This window comes from Leopardus geoffroyi, chromosome A2 (genome assembly GCF_018350155.1).
Source record: "Leopardus geoffroyi isolate Oge1 chromosome A2, O.geoffroyi_Oge1_pat1.0, whole genome shotgun sequence".
Taxonomy (NCBI): Eukaryota; Metazoa; Chordata; class Mammalia; order Carnivora; family Felidae; genus Leopardus; species Leopardus geoffroyi.
The window spans coordinates 3,327,555-3,341,727 of NC_059331.1; the positions used below are offsets into that span (position 1 = coordinate 3,327,555).

Here is a 14,173-nt window from a genome sequence, read left to right on the forward strand (position 1 = left end):
CGGCTTCGCCTCCCGCTGCCGCTGCCGCCGCCGCCGCCGCCGCCGCCGCCGCCGCCGTAGTCGCTGCCGCCGCCGCCGCCGCCGCCGCTTCCTGCGGCCTGGGCCTCCCGCCGCCAGCATGCCGCATGCCTTCAAGCCCGGGGACTTGGTGTTCGCCAAGATGAAGGGCTACCCGCACTGGCCGGCCCGGGTGAGGCCGCGCGGGAGATGGGCCAGGCGGGGGGGTGGGGCAGGAGGGGCCCCGAGCCTGAGGGGCCGTGCACCGGGGGCCTGGGGGTCCCCGAGCTTTAGGGACCCGTGCATCGGGGGTCTGGAGCCCCGGGCCTGAGGGACCCGCGTAACGGGGCTCTGGGGGCCCCGGGCCTGAGGGACCCGCGTAACGGGGGTCTGCGGGCCCCGGGCCTCGGGGACCCGAGGAACGAGGGTCTGGGGGATGCCCTCGGGCCTGAGGGACCCGAGCAACAGGGTTTTCGGGCCCCCGGGCCTGAGGGACCAGCATAACGGGGGTCTGGGGGCCCCGGTCCTGAGGGACCCGCGTAACGGGGTCCTGGGGGCCCCCGGGCCTCAGGGACCCGCGTAACGGAGGGTTTGTGGCGGGGGGGGGGGGGGCCAGTCTTGAGCAAATCGCTCCAAGGGTCGTGGGGTTTGAGGGACCTGGGGCCTGAGGGGGCAGGGTTCAAGTTCAAGTTCAAGTATTTGAGCGAGTAGGTGGTGTGAGGGGAGCGGAGGAAAATGGGGTTTAAAGAGCGGAATCAGACTGATGGGAAGGGGGCGCCTCAGACTGAAGGGTCTCATTGTGGGGCCGCAGGCCGTTTGTGCGGGTGGGCTAGGGTTGTGGGGTACCTGAGGGAGAAGGGTTGAGGGTCAAGGCCGAGGGGGGCTGAGGGAGGTCAAGGCTGGGAAGGGGGCTGGGAGCTGTGTTCACAAGGTCACTGAAGCCGAGAGGACTCTTCTGAGAATGCGGGGTATCGCGGCCCAGAGGTTGGAATGGGACTTACTTGAACCCTGGGGACCGGTGCTCTGTACGGATCCCCTCCCCATCCTCTGGTTGGGGTGTGGGGTGGAGGGAGATCTGGGGGTGGTCCCCCCCTGATGCGCGACTCAGACTCCTTTTCAGCTTCAGGCCCGAGAGAGAGCATCTGAGGGAAGGGGTTGAGCCAAGGGGACTTTGGGGATCCCCTTTAGGAAAGGTTGAGATCCGGGGGACGCGGATGGTCGGCCGGTTGCAGGTCTGAAGGGCATCCTGAGTCTGGGAGTCCCAGAGAGTGGAGTCCCAGGCACTGTGTAGGGCAGGCCAGTGTGGACGAGGACCTGGGGGTTGTCCTCCCCGGGTCCTAGGGGTAAAGTCGCCCCCGAACCTGGGTTGGTGGGGAACGCGTGACCGGACTGGCGGAGTTTGGGGGGTGGGAGCAGCGGCGGCAGCAGGGGGGGCTGGAACGGGAGGAGCCCAGGAGTTGCCCGATGGCTGGAGATCTCAGCCGCGCTCCCTCTGGGTAGGAGTGAGGCGCAGCGGGCGTCTCGCGGCGCTGGGGGTCTGGGTGGGGAGAGGCTGCCACGGGAGCTCGGGCAGGGGCCAGGGGCTGGTGCTGCTGCTGGCACGTCTGAGCCTCAGGCTCAGAGGCGGGTCCTGGGTGACCTGGAAGCCGGGCCTGGAAGGCGTGGCAGGCTGGTCCTCAGGGTGATGAAGTTTGAGGAAGCGTCTGTGCCGGGGATGCTGGCCATGGGGGCCTGAGGCCCAGCCACCAAGGACTTTGAAAAGTAGCCCAGAGAACCGGGCACGGAAGCTGGGGTGTGTGTGTTGGGGGGGGGGGGCGGCAGGGAAGGTTCCAGCAGCCCCCAGGCGTAGAAAAGGATGGGAAGGAATTGACGGGGACCAGAAAACTCACTTTAACCTGATTTGCTTGGGCTTGTTTCCTGGGGGACACAGGAGCCATGAAACTTTACGGGCACTTCCCTTCTTTCCAGAGTACCAGCTTCTCCCTCTCCTCCACCTCCCCCCGCCAACCCCCCCCCTCCCCCCTCCTGCCGGCTCTCCAAGCCCGGAACATTTCCAAGCACCTGATTGGAAGTGAAGGGGCTGCTAGCCTCCTGTGGGGAGGTGACTGACAGCTGCCGGGGCCCATGGGCCTGTAGGGAGAGGGTGGGACTTCCTGGATGCTCAGGGCCTGTCTCCTGCAGCCCACCCCCCACCCTCTGCATCCTGGAGCTGCCAGCTGCAGCCTCTGGGAGAGAGACCACCGGTCGCCTCTGTGCGGGAGGGGGTCCCGAGGGAGGGTCCTGGGAGTTCGCAGAAGCTGAGCTTGGCCCCACCTCCTGGCTACTCAGGGCCCCGTATTTGGCTCTGCTCAGGTGAAGCACCTGCCTTGGAGGCAGAACATTCTGGGGGGAAGGGACAGGTGTGTATGGAGGAGGGGGGGGTCACGCAGAAGAATGCAGATGCCTAACCGGAACGAGCCCTGTCTCCCTCAGCTGAAGGCTCCCTTTCTCCCAGCATGCTTTCCCCAAGTAACTTGGCTGATGTCTTGGCCATTTCCTGGCTCAGGGGGTGACGCTGCCCCCCCCCAGCCACCCCCTGAGCAGCGTCTCCCTGCAGATCGATGACATCGCCGACGGTGCCGTGAAGCCCCCACCCAACAAGTACCCCATCTTCTTCTTTGGTACACACGAAACGTAAGTGTCCCCAGGTGGGGCTTGACCGTCCCCCCTGGTGCCTCCCGGGTGGCCTGACTCACCCGGGACTGGCCCCGTGCCTCCCTTCTCCAGAGCCTTCCTGGGCCCCAAGGACCTGTTCCCTTACGACAAATGTAAAGATAAGTACGGGAAACCCAACAAGAGGAAAGGCTTCAATGAAGGACTGTGGGAGATCCAGAACAATCCCCACGCCAGCTACAGCGCCCCTCTGGTGAGTACCTGGGGGTGGAGAGTGGCTGGCGTGGTGACTGCCGAGCCCACGTCACGCGGGGCTCTTACACACGCCGGGCACCGGAGCTGGTCTGAGCTTGCTCCGTAGGCGAGGAGGAAGGGCTCATTCCCCCTTGACACTGTTCACCTCCGGCCGATCATTCTCTGTCTCCGTCGGGGCCTTCCTGGGCCTCGTGGGAGTTGCGTCGCATCCCCGGCCCCACCCACTCCGTACTAGCATCACCTCCCCTTCCCAGTCGCGACCACCGAACGCCTCTCCAGACGTTGGCTGGTGCCCTCCAGGTGGGGTGGAGGGGTGCGGGATCACCCCAGGTGAAACCCACTGCTCTGGAATTGGCTTGGGTTTATAATAGTGTTATTACAGCTCTGAAAAAGCCTTTTGTTCTGGGGGGGGGGGAGAGACGTTGAAGTGAAATTCATGGAAAGCCTTGGAAGGCTGCAGAAGGAGGCAGAGAGCTACCTCGCTCTGGGCGCTTGGGGGTGAGGTGCAGATGAGGGGCGGCTGGGCTGCGGTTCTCTGCTCTGCTTTTAGCCACCGAGTTTGGGGTTTTCTGCAGGAGGCAGAGCAGTCTGGCCTCAGGAGGGGTGGGCTTGAGGTTGGCCGGGAGGCGGAGCTAACTGCCTGCCGGGGGCAGAGCGGCCAGCTGGGGAAGGAAAGGCCCTGCGGCCTGGTCCGTGGGGAGGGATGCAGGAGGCACAGAGGGTCTGGTTCGAGTGAGCGACGGACCCAGGATGTCTGCAGCGTCTAGTCCTGCGTGAGAACTTGGGGTCTCCAGCCTGTGCTGTCCTGCGGCTCAGGCTCCCCCTGAGCCGGGAGCTCACGGTCCAGAATTTAGTAGACGTTGGTGGTGGTTTCCTTTTGCCTCCTGGGACGGGTCTAGGAGAAGGAGGTCCCCCGCTTTGCTGCCCGTTGTCTCTCCCGGTTTCCCGCGGCCCCCCCTCCCCGCTCCCCATCATGGGGCAGTGGGTCAGAAGGTCTTGAAGGCATTTGGGTTCTGCGCGATCCTTTTCTGGCCCCGGCTCGAGTTCTGTTTGGTTACGCGGTAAGCTTCTCGCCTGCTGGTGAATCATCACACCGTTTAATATTTATTGCACACCAGCAGCTTGGTAAGTGCTGTGTGGATGCCTGCCCTCGGGGAAAGAAACTCAACCGTGGTGCAACCTTGACGTTGAACTGGCCCCACACAGACTCCCCGGGGTGAGAAGTGGCTTTTCCCACCGAGCCCGTGGCTCCAAACTGAACGTCTGTTTAAGATGCGGATTCCTGGGCCCCGCCTGCGGAGGTTTTGGGGTCGGCGTGAAGGGCTCAGGCCCGGGACCCCTGAGGTGTTTCTTCCCAGGCACCAGCCTGGATGTCTCCGGCAGAGCCAGGCCGTAGGCGGGCTTTCGGAAGCAGCGTTGTGCGGGTACCTGAGCGTTCTCTCTGTTCGCTCTTGACGTTTCTCGTGTATGACTACATCTTGAGTGGAAAGGCAGGCTCGGGGTACCAAATGGAAAAGGGGGTGTACGAGAGAGCGTGTCTATGGAGAGTGGGAAGTCAGCCCTCGCTCCCGGTCACGGTGCCGCGACGTCCGGTCAAGACAGCCGCAGCTCCTCATTCCTGATACATTCTCCCAAATTCCGTGTTCACATCAAGCCGTGAACACAGCTTTTCTGTTCTAAAGTCTAGAATTCTTTTTTTTTTTTTTTTTTAATGTTTATTTTAGAGGGAGAGAGTGCTAGTGTGCACATGTGGGGAGGGAGGGGCAGAGAGAGAGGGAGACAGAGGATCCAAAGCGGGCCCTGCACTAACAGCACAGAGCCCGATGTGGGACCCGAACTCCCAAACCGTGAGATCGTGACCTGGGCCCAAGTCGCCCGCTTAACCGATTGAGGCACCCACGCACGCGCCCCTAAGGCCTGGAATTCTTAACTTTGCTTCCTGTTCTCCAAAATACATCCTTTTTTAATGTCCGTTTATTTATCTTTAATAATCACCACACCTGTCGTGGGGCTCAAACTCACAACCCCAAGGTCAAGAGTTACACGTTCTTCTGAGCCAACCAGGCTTCCCCCAAAATTTGTCTTGACTGTTGGTCTCTGTGCAGAGAACAGCCTCGTTCTTTTTGACAGCCTTACCTCAGCTGGCTCTGGCACTAAGAGGTGACCACTAGCCCTGTTCCCTCGCCCCCTTGCCAAGCCGGGAGGTGGAAATGGCATCTGAGTGTGGTTCCGACTTCACGGTCTTAATCCAGTGCTGAGGGTGGCCTGGGCAGGTGGCATCTTTTCCGTTTTATTGATGAGCAAACCGAGGCCCAGAGCGACCCAGCTAGAATCTGGGACATCTTAGACCTAAACCAGGGTTTTTCAACATTCATGCCTGGATCGTTCTCACGGGGTGGGGGCCCTGGGCACCGTGGGGTTTTGAGCAGCATCCCTGAGCACCACCCCCCACTCAATGCCAGGAGCACCCCCAGTCTCGGCAGCCCTAGATGTCCCCCAGACATTGCCAAATGTCTTCCAGGAGACAGACGTCGCTCCTGGTTGAGAACCATTGACGGAGGATTTTCTAGAAATGCATCCTCTTCCCTCGATAGGGGAAGAGGGAAAGAGACCTGTCTAGGGTTCTCAGCCTAGTTAGAGTGAGCTGGGGCCAAAGCCCGGGCCTCCTGTGTCTCAGGCTGTGTTTCATCGGGCACGGGGGGGCGGGGTCTGCCACCCACTTACTGTGTGCCTTGGGAATCCGCGTCACCTCCCCGAACCTCCGTGTCCTCATCTAAGGCAGAGGCTCATGGTAGTGTCACGGGGCTGTGGGGGGAACCCCGTGAGCAGACGCACATCAGGCCCCTAGCGCAGATAAGCTGTGCCCCTTATCTACAGGCACAGCGTAGGGCCGGCCACTTACCTTCTGGAGCGGCCACTTGCCCAGTTGTGGGACAGGCCCACCCAGCCCGGCCACCTGGCTGGACGCGAGAGGCACAGGTCGGGCCCCGGTTGGTCAGGAGCAAGGAGGGGTTTCCGTGAGCAGTCGCTGCGTCCGGTGGCCCCGGCTTAGAGGCCAAGCCAGGCCCGGCTGGCATCTCGCCTGTGTCGCACACTCGCCGTGGTCTTGAGCTGTCGTGTCGCCCTTTGCTCGTCTGCAAAATGAGGGTGATGGCTCGCACCCAGGACGCGTGCGCACACACACACACACACACACACACACACACACACAGCGAGCTCGGGTAACGTCTGCCCCCTCGTTTTAGGTTTGGGGCCTGCCCTACCTAGCGTCACGTCTTTTTGTGTCGTCAAGCATATCCAGAGTGGGCCCTGTTACGGTGCCTCAGGGGACACAGAAGGTGCTGCGTGCTGAGCGCGAGGTCCTGTCGACGCCGGGCCCTTACTCTCCTCGCCTGTTAACCCGGCTGTGTGAAGGCCAGGGTGGGCTCAGGACCCCTCAGTCAGGGAAGGCCTGGGGGGCTTCCTGCAAGAGATCAGGGAACGGGGGATCGGTTGGGCCGGGGGTCCTCCCGTCTCCTCTCCGGCAGCCACGTTTCCCCTCTTCTGAGCCTTTCTGTGCTGATGTCCTACCAAGCGCTTGTCTGGTCCCGTGTCCAGTGCTGACCCCGGTTCCCTTCCCTCCCGGCCCCCCGGCCGCCCGTGCTCCTGCCTCCTTGCTCCCTGGTCCTGGTCTGGTCTCCTGTGTCTAGTCGGCGCGGCCCCTGAGGCTCCTCGCTCGGACTCGGACCCCTTTCTGTCCTCCCCGCTTGTATGTCGGCCGGCGTGCGGCCCCGGCCCGATCCATCGACCCCCGGCTGTGGTTCCACCAAGGGAGCGTGCCTTTCTCTTGTTGTAAGTTTTTTTAATGAATTTGGGAAATCCGCTGTTTTAACTATTTTGAACGTGTCCTACAGTGGGTTTTATACATTTGTAGTGTCGTGCAATTGCCACTACTCTCTAATCGAGAACACTCCATCACCCCACAAGGAAAACCCCCCCCTTCCTGTTCCCTGTCACCCCCAATTCTCCCCTTCCTGTAGCCCCCGAGAACTCCTTTTTTTTTTTTTTTTTTTTAAAGAAAGAGAGAGAGCTCGATTAGGGGAGGAGGGGAGAGAATCCCAAGCAGGCTCCATGCCCCGTGTGCAGAGTCCAACGTGGGACTCGATCCCACAAACCTGGGAACACGACCTGAGCTGGAGTCAAGAGTCGGATGCTCAACCAACTGAGCATCTCCTGAGAACATCATCCCGCCCCTGAGAACTCCTAGTCAACTTTCTGTTCCTATGAATTTGCATACTCCAGATTTCATAGAAATGGGATTATGTATCGTTCTATGCTTCTGGCGTCTTTCACTGCGCGTGTTTCGGGGGTTCATCCACCCTGTAGCGCATATCAGTTTCAGTCCTTTTCGTGGCTGAATAGTATTCTGTCCTAGAGCTGCTCTGCACTTTGTCTATTTATTAGTAGGTGGAAATTTGGCTTTTTTGCAGACCGTAGCTCTAAAAACTCACAGTCTGTGTCTTAAAAGAAATTAATTACTCGGTAAAGAAGTACCACGAAATAACGTGGTCAGATATTACCCTCGGAGTCGGCTGGGTGCTCCAGGAACGGAGCGGCACCCCCTCTCAGGCCGTGTTGTCTCTCTGTGTTTCCTTGTCTTTCTCCCCATTAGTCCCCATCGGGGACTGTGAGATCCCCGAGGGCAGGGACCCTGTCTCACACCGTCTCGCCCCCGCCCCAGCACGAGGCCTCAGGCAGTGGGTGTTCTGTGGCACTCACTGGATGAGTTTGACCAGGACTCATCTGTGTTCCTCCTGCAAACGAGATATCCAGAACGGGGTCAGAAACAGGCCCGAGAGAGCCCTGTGGCCTGACCATCCTTGTGCGACTGCTGGGTCCCCTGCATCCCCCATAACCCTGCATCAGCCCTGGCCCAGCCCTCCAGCCTTTCTTCCGCCACATTCTTCTCTCACCGTTGTCCCGGCCGGCCACAGGCCACACCGACCTCGCCCGCCCGGTTCTCAGGGGCACCGTCCCTCCCCTCGTCCCTCCCCTCGTGCTGTTCCTGTCCCTTTGCATGCTTGAGATGACTCATCAGCTGAAACGTCCCGCCCTCCGAGGATTCCTCCCCAAAACGCACTTCAGAACATTACTGCCACCTTACACCCACCTCTCCCTGATTCCTCGGCACCCACATACCAGTATTTTCCTCTCTCCCCGTCCCCACAGCGAGACGTTGTTCTGCCGAAATGGCTGCTCTCAGCCTCTCCCGCTAGATGGTAAGCTCCCTGGGGGCAGGGGCCGCGCTGCCTTCGCATCTGCGTGTGCTCACTGCCTGCCCGCCCAGCACCGTGCCTGGCACTCCGGGCTGCGCGAACGCCCCCCGAGCGTGTAAAGGAGCCCGGCACGTGCCGAGCGCGGCAGAAGTGTTTCTGTGGCTGTTCTTGCCTGAGCGGGCACTTTGGGTAAAGCAGAAATAGCAGAGCCTGGAAGTTTCAGCCTGGAGGTCCTGTCTTCGTCATGATGGGCGTACCGACAGTAAACTGGCAAACTTTGGGGGACCTCTTGCCAGCCTGGGCACTGCCCTAAGAATGCCATGGGCCACTCCGGCCTCATCCTTGCCACAGCCCCGAGAGGCCAAACTCGTGCCACCCGTCTCCCTCAGATGTGGAAACTGAGGTCCCGAGAGGCTAAGTCACAGACTGGCCTGAGGTTTGATCTTGAACCCTGGCACCCACCGCATGTGCCCATCTTGCCTTTGAGCCTCGATTCTTTAGTCTTTCCGGGCCGCCCCGTTTGGAAAGCCAGGGGGCCAGACCCTGACATTTGAGACCCCGCCGTGGGATCTGTCCTCGGGGTCACCGTCCCGGCTGGGGAATCTGCCCAAGCCTGCTGGTGACTGGTCTGTGTCCCCCCCCCCCCCCACCGTCTCGCCCCCCCCCAGCCGGTGAGTTCCTCTGACAGCGAGGCCCCCGAAGCCGACCCGGCAGGCGGGAGCGAGGACGACGAGGTCCGGGGGGTCATGGCCGTCACAGCCGTGACCGCCACAGCGGCCAGCGACAGGATGGAGAGCGACTCCGACTCGGACAAAAGCAGCGACAACAGTGGCCTGAAACGGAAGGCCGCAGCCCTGAAGGTAGGGGTGGGGCGGGAGCCCTTGGCCTGGTGGGGGGGCGGGGGGAGGTGGCAGCCCAGCCTCTCTCTGCCCCCCGCCCCCAGCAGCCTGGGCTCCCCCTACTGCCTTTCTTGTTTTCAATGCACGGTTCCGTCATGATTTGTTTCATTTATTTTTGTTATTTTTTTACGTATGTCATTTCATTACTCTTTATAACGTTCCTCAGTAGATATTACTGTTTCCGCTTCATAGATTGTCATCTCGAGGAGGGGGTGTGCTTAGCCCGGGTCTGTAGTGTGAGCTGAAATGCCTTCCTGTATTATTAACCCGACCTTTTACTCAACACCAGCCAGACTGAACAGATCCCAGCAGAAGTAGAATGCACGTGCTCGCTCTTGGCTTTTCCCTCCCAGGAGCCTCCTAGCTGAAATTATGCCCGTAACCTGAATATGCAGATAATTTTTCTGGGTGTTTAACATGCTTTTTGAAAATTGAGATACCACTCACATAGCGCGAAATTCACCCTTTCAAAATACACAGTTCACTGGTTCTTAGTACGTTCACAGAGCTGTGCAGCCGCCGCCACCGGCGAGTTCCAGAACATTCCGTCACTCCGAAAGAAACCCTGTCCCCCTTAGCAGTCATCCGCCAGCCCCCACGAGCCCCCTTCCTGTCCGTGGATGGGCCCGTTATGGACATTTCACACACGCGGACTCACACCCCTCGTGGCCTCTCGGGTCCGGTTCCCTCCCCGAGCGTCATGTGTTCGGGGTCGGTCCGCGGGGCGGCGGGGGTGGGCGCCTCGCTCCTGCTCGCGGCCGAGGGACGTGCGTGTGTGCGGTGGACACGTATTTACCAGTTGATAGACATCTGGGTTGTGTCCACTCCGGTCCGCTGTGAACACAGTGCTGTGCACTGGCGTGTGCAGGTTTCCGTGAGGACGTGAGTTGTCGGCTCCGGAGACAGTCTCTTGCCCTTTCTCTCGTCTGCCTCTTGACTGCCTCTGACTCTGAGCATCTGGGTGCGGGATGAAAAGGCCGGGACCTAGCGCCACTGTCTTTGACAGGCTTTCCTACCATTACTGATAAAAATAACGTTTGCTTTTGGCTCCAACCCTCGTGATAAGCCGTGCTTGTCGTCAGGTATGAGACGCGAAAGGTGCGGAGAAGCTGGTAGAAAATACCCGTGTTAGGTGCGCGGGCTGCTGTGCCGGGGACTGGAAACGCCCTGGCGGGTTTGTCTGCGATCCCGAGTGTGCCTCCCACGGGGTGCAGGTGTGAGTGCGGGTGGGGGTGCGAGTGAGGGCGGGGGTGCAGGGGTGGGGGTGCGAAGCACAGAATCGGCAGCCGTCCACACGGTGTCTGTTTGCTGAGCATTTCTTGGTCATTAAGCACTGTTTTACGACGTGGTCCTCCGTGGTCGAGAAGCAGTCTGTGATTTCTCACCGGGACGTTAGCAAGACCGTCGGGCGTTCAGGGGGGCACCTGGGTGGCTCGGTCGGTTAAGTGTCTGGCTCTCGAGTTTGGCTCAGGCCACGATTTCTCTGCGCTCATAGCGTGGAGGCTGCTGAGGATTCTCTTGTCTCCCCCTCTCTCTGTTGCTCCCCTGCTCGCTTGCCCTCTCTCGCTCTTTCAAAAGCGAATGCGTAAAAGAAAAAGGAAAAGAAAACTTGTTGGGCATTTAGCTCCAAGTTTTTATGGTGCGCTTGGCACTGTTTTGTCAAATTCCCCATTATTTCTCTTTACGGCTGTTGGAGACATTAAATAGAAATGCGTAGAAAACAACCCTGCCCCGTGCCACCCCTGAGAGATAAACCCGTATTTGTTTTTCTGTGTTTTTTTTTATTAAGAATTTTTTAAAGTTTATTTATTTTGAGAGAGAGAGAGAGAGAGAGAGAGAGGGAGTGTGTTGTGTGTGTGAGTGCGTGGGAGGGGGCAGAGAGAAAGGAGGACAGAGGCTCTGAAGCAGGCTTTGTGCTGACAACACAGAGCCCGATGTGGGGCTTGAACTCATGAACCACAAGATCATGACCTGAGCCAAAGTCGGACGCTTAACTGACCGAGCCATGCAGGCACCCCATGAATGTTTACTTACTTTATTTTTTAAATGTTGATTCATTTTTGAGGGAAAGAGACAGAATGTGAGCAGGGGAGGCACAGAGAGAGAGAGAGAGACAGACAGACAGACAGACAGAATCTGAAGCAGGCTCCAGGCTCTGAGCTGCCAGCACTGAGCCCCACACAAGGCTCAAACCCACAAATTGTGAAATCGTGACCTGAGCCGATCAACTGAGCTTAACCAACTGAGCCACTCAGGTGCCTCCCACCTAATTTTTTTTAATATTTACTTATTTTTGAGAGAGGGAGAGAGAGAGAATGATTGGGGGTGGGGCAGAGAGAAAGGAGGACAGAGGGTCGGAAGCAGGCTCTGCTGACAACACAGAGCCCGACGTGGGGCTCGAACTCATGAACCTTGAGACCATGACCTGAGCCAAGTCAGATGCTCAACTGATTGAGCCGCCCAGGCGCCCCTAAACCCCTGTTTGTAAGTCACTACTTAGATTTTTTGGGTCACTTTTGCATTAAACAGATGTAAGTTCTTGTTACAACCCCGTTTAACCACACCGGGGAACATTTAAAAGCGCTTTTCCCCGGGAGCCCATCCCCCAGCCCATCCGCAGCTCTCCTTTCTCTGATCTGTGAGGGGCTGTGGTTTTCCCGCGGGGCCGGCTTTATACATTCTCTCTTCAGCCAACAACTTGTTGGCTGGTCTTCTCATCTGTCCTCTGAGTGGTTCCACGGACGGCCTCCTTCGTGAGGCAGATCCCGACGCCAGCTCTTGGGGACGGGGTCCCGGCCCTGCCCGCCCAGCCGGGGTCTCTGTGCTCTCTGGGGCTCCCAGATCTCGCAGCTCGGGGCCCCTCGCCATTGCTTCCCCTTGCACCCTGGCGTCAGGAGGGAGGGTCCTGGGTCACCCTAGTCTTTGTGATGCCCTTTGGTCTGGGGAAGGAGGCCACAGCCGGCTTGAAACGCTTCCCCTAGAACTGCCTGGCGACTCTGGCAGAACGTGAACTGCCCTCTAACTGGATCCCCTGAGCGCCTGCGTTGAGAAGGGAGAGCATACAGCGCCCCTAGGATACATACAGGCCGTCTGTGTCCCGAGAGGGAGTACGAAGTGCCCCGGGCTTCAGCTCGGCCGCCCACGAAGGGGGGCCAGACTCCACACACGACCACACAGCCCTGCACGTCCGGCCCCGACAGTCCCCGTCCCTCCCCTGAGCACTCACTAGCCACGCTGCCTTCCCCTGTGGGGCTTTGTGCTTGCCGTCTCTCCCGCCCCTCCGTCCCCCCTCCCCGTCCTTTCTCCATCCCTCTGTCCCCCACCTCCGTCCCTCCGTCCCTCCATCCTCCCTCCGTCCCTCTGTCCTCCCTCTATCCCTCCGTCCTCCCTCCGTTTCTCTATCCTCCCTCTGTCCCATCCTGGTCCCCCATACGCGAGTAACCCTTCCCACGGATTTGCACGGAATGTTTCCATTTGCCTCTCCTGGCTGGAACATGTTGTGCGACAGTAGGGGGCCTTATCTCTCCCCAGTGGGTCACTGAGTGTACATGTGTGCCGGCTGGCCTCACAGAGTCCCGTGGACTAGACGTCTTGCACACCAGTCAGTGTTCCTGGAGGCAGCAAGTCTGAGATCAAGGTGTTGGCAGGCCTGGTTCCTTCTGAGGCCTCTCCCTGGCGTGCGCATGCCGTGCCCCCATCCCGTGTCCTCACGTGGTCGTCCCTCTGTGGCCATGTCCTGATCTCTTCTTATAAGGACACAGGTCCCACTGGATTAGGGCCACTCCAGTGACATCATTTTAACTTAATTTTATCCTTAAAGACCCGGTCTCCAAACACAGTCCCGTTCTAAGGTCCTGAGGGTCAGGGCTTCAACAGGTGAATTTTAGGGGGACACAGTCCAGCCCATCGTGCCCTGGACAGGGCACAGAGCGGGGGAGATGCTCCGGTGACAGTGGTTAGGAGAACCACCACATCTCCGATGTGACAAAACAGAGGCAAAGTGCCATTGAACTCAGCACTGGCTGGCTGGGGAGGCCTGGGTTGTCTCTGGCTGAGATCTACTTCTAAAGCTCAGGTCTCTCTTCTTTTTTTTTTTTTTTTTTTTAAACATTTTTTTTTTCAATGTTTATTTATTTTGGGGACAGAGAGAGACAGAGCATGAACGGGAGAGGGGCAGAGAGAGAGGGAGACACAGAATCGGAAACAGGCTCCAGGCTCTGAGCCATCAGCCCAGAGCCCGACGCGGGGCTCGAACTCACGGACCGCGAGATCGTGACCTGGCTGAAGTCGGACGCTTAACCGACTGCGCCACCCAGGCGCCCCATCTCTTCTTAAAGATTCTTACGTTGGCTTCTTTGGGTGGATGTCAGAGAATGCATGGACCCCTGAAACTGAATTCAGGTTGTTTGCATGGATGTGTGTGTGTGTGTGTGTGTGTTTATTTATCTTTATTTTTTTCTTTTAAATGTTTATCTATTTATTTTTGAGAGAGAGGGAGAGCACAAGCAGGGGAGGGACAGAGAGAGAGAAAGAGAGAGAGAGAGACACAGAATCTGAAGCAGCTCCAGGCTTTGAGCTGTTAGCATAGAGCCCAGTGTGGGGCTCAAACTCGTGAACTGTGAGATCATGACCTGAGCCGAAATCAGACACTTAACTGACGGAGCCACCCAGGCGCCCCAATTTTTTTAATCTTTTTATTGAGGTAAGGTTCACATTAAAAAATCAGCCATTCTAAAATGCACAGCTCTGGGGCGCCCGGGTGGCTCAGTCGGTTAAGCGTCCGACTCTTGGTGTTGGCTCAGGTCATGATCTCGCAGTTTTGTGCGTTTGAGGCCCATGTCGGGCTCTGCACTGGTGGCACGGAGCCTGCTTGGGATTCTCTCTCCCACTCTCTCTGCCCCTCCCCCACTCGTGCTGTTTCTCTCAAAATAAATAAGTAAACTTAAAAGAAAATAAAATGTACAGCTCAGTAACATTGAACACACTCACACTGTTTTGCAAATCCCCCGTTTTCCAGAACTTTCCATCTCCCTAAACTGAGACTCCATCCCCGTGAAGCACTGACTCCCCAACCCCGGCTCCCACCATCCACTCTCTGACTCTATGGACAGGACT

At 58.7% G+C, this 14,173-nt stretch overlaps 1 protein-coding gene across 2 annotated transcripts in view; it reads left to right on the forward strand.

The window, feature by feature from the left end:
- The window catches only part of HDGFL2 (HDGF like 2), a 21,170-nt gene continuing 6,997 nt past the window's right edge, over positions 1–14,173 (forward strand). For both annotated transcript variants that reach the window (XM_045491586.1, XM_045491587.1), the window contains exons 1-4: positions 1–190; positions 2,594–2,670; positions 2,764–2,902; positions 8,828–9,019. In XM_045491586.1, coding sequence (XP_045347542.1) covers positions 119–190; positions 2,594–2,670; positions 2,764–2,902; positions 8,828–9,019 — 480 coding nt within the window. In that variant the 5' untranslated portion in view covers positions 1–118. The remainder of the gene's footprint in view (positions 191–2,593; positions 2,671–2,763; positions 2,903–8,827; positions 9,020–14,173) is intronic.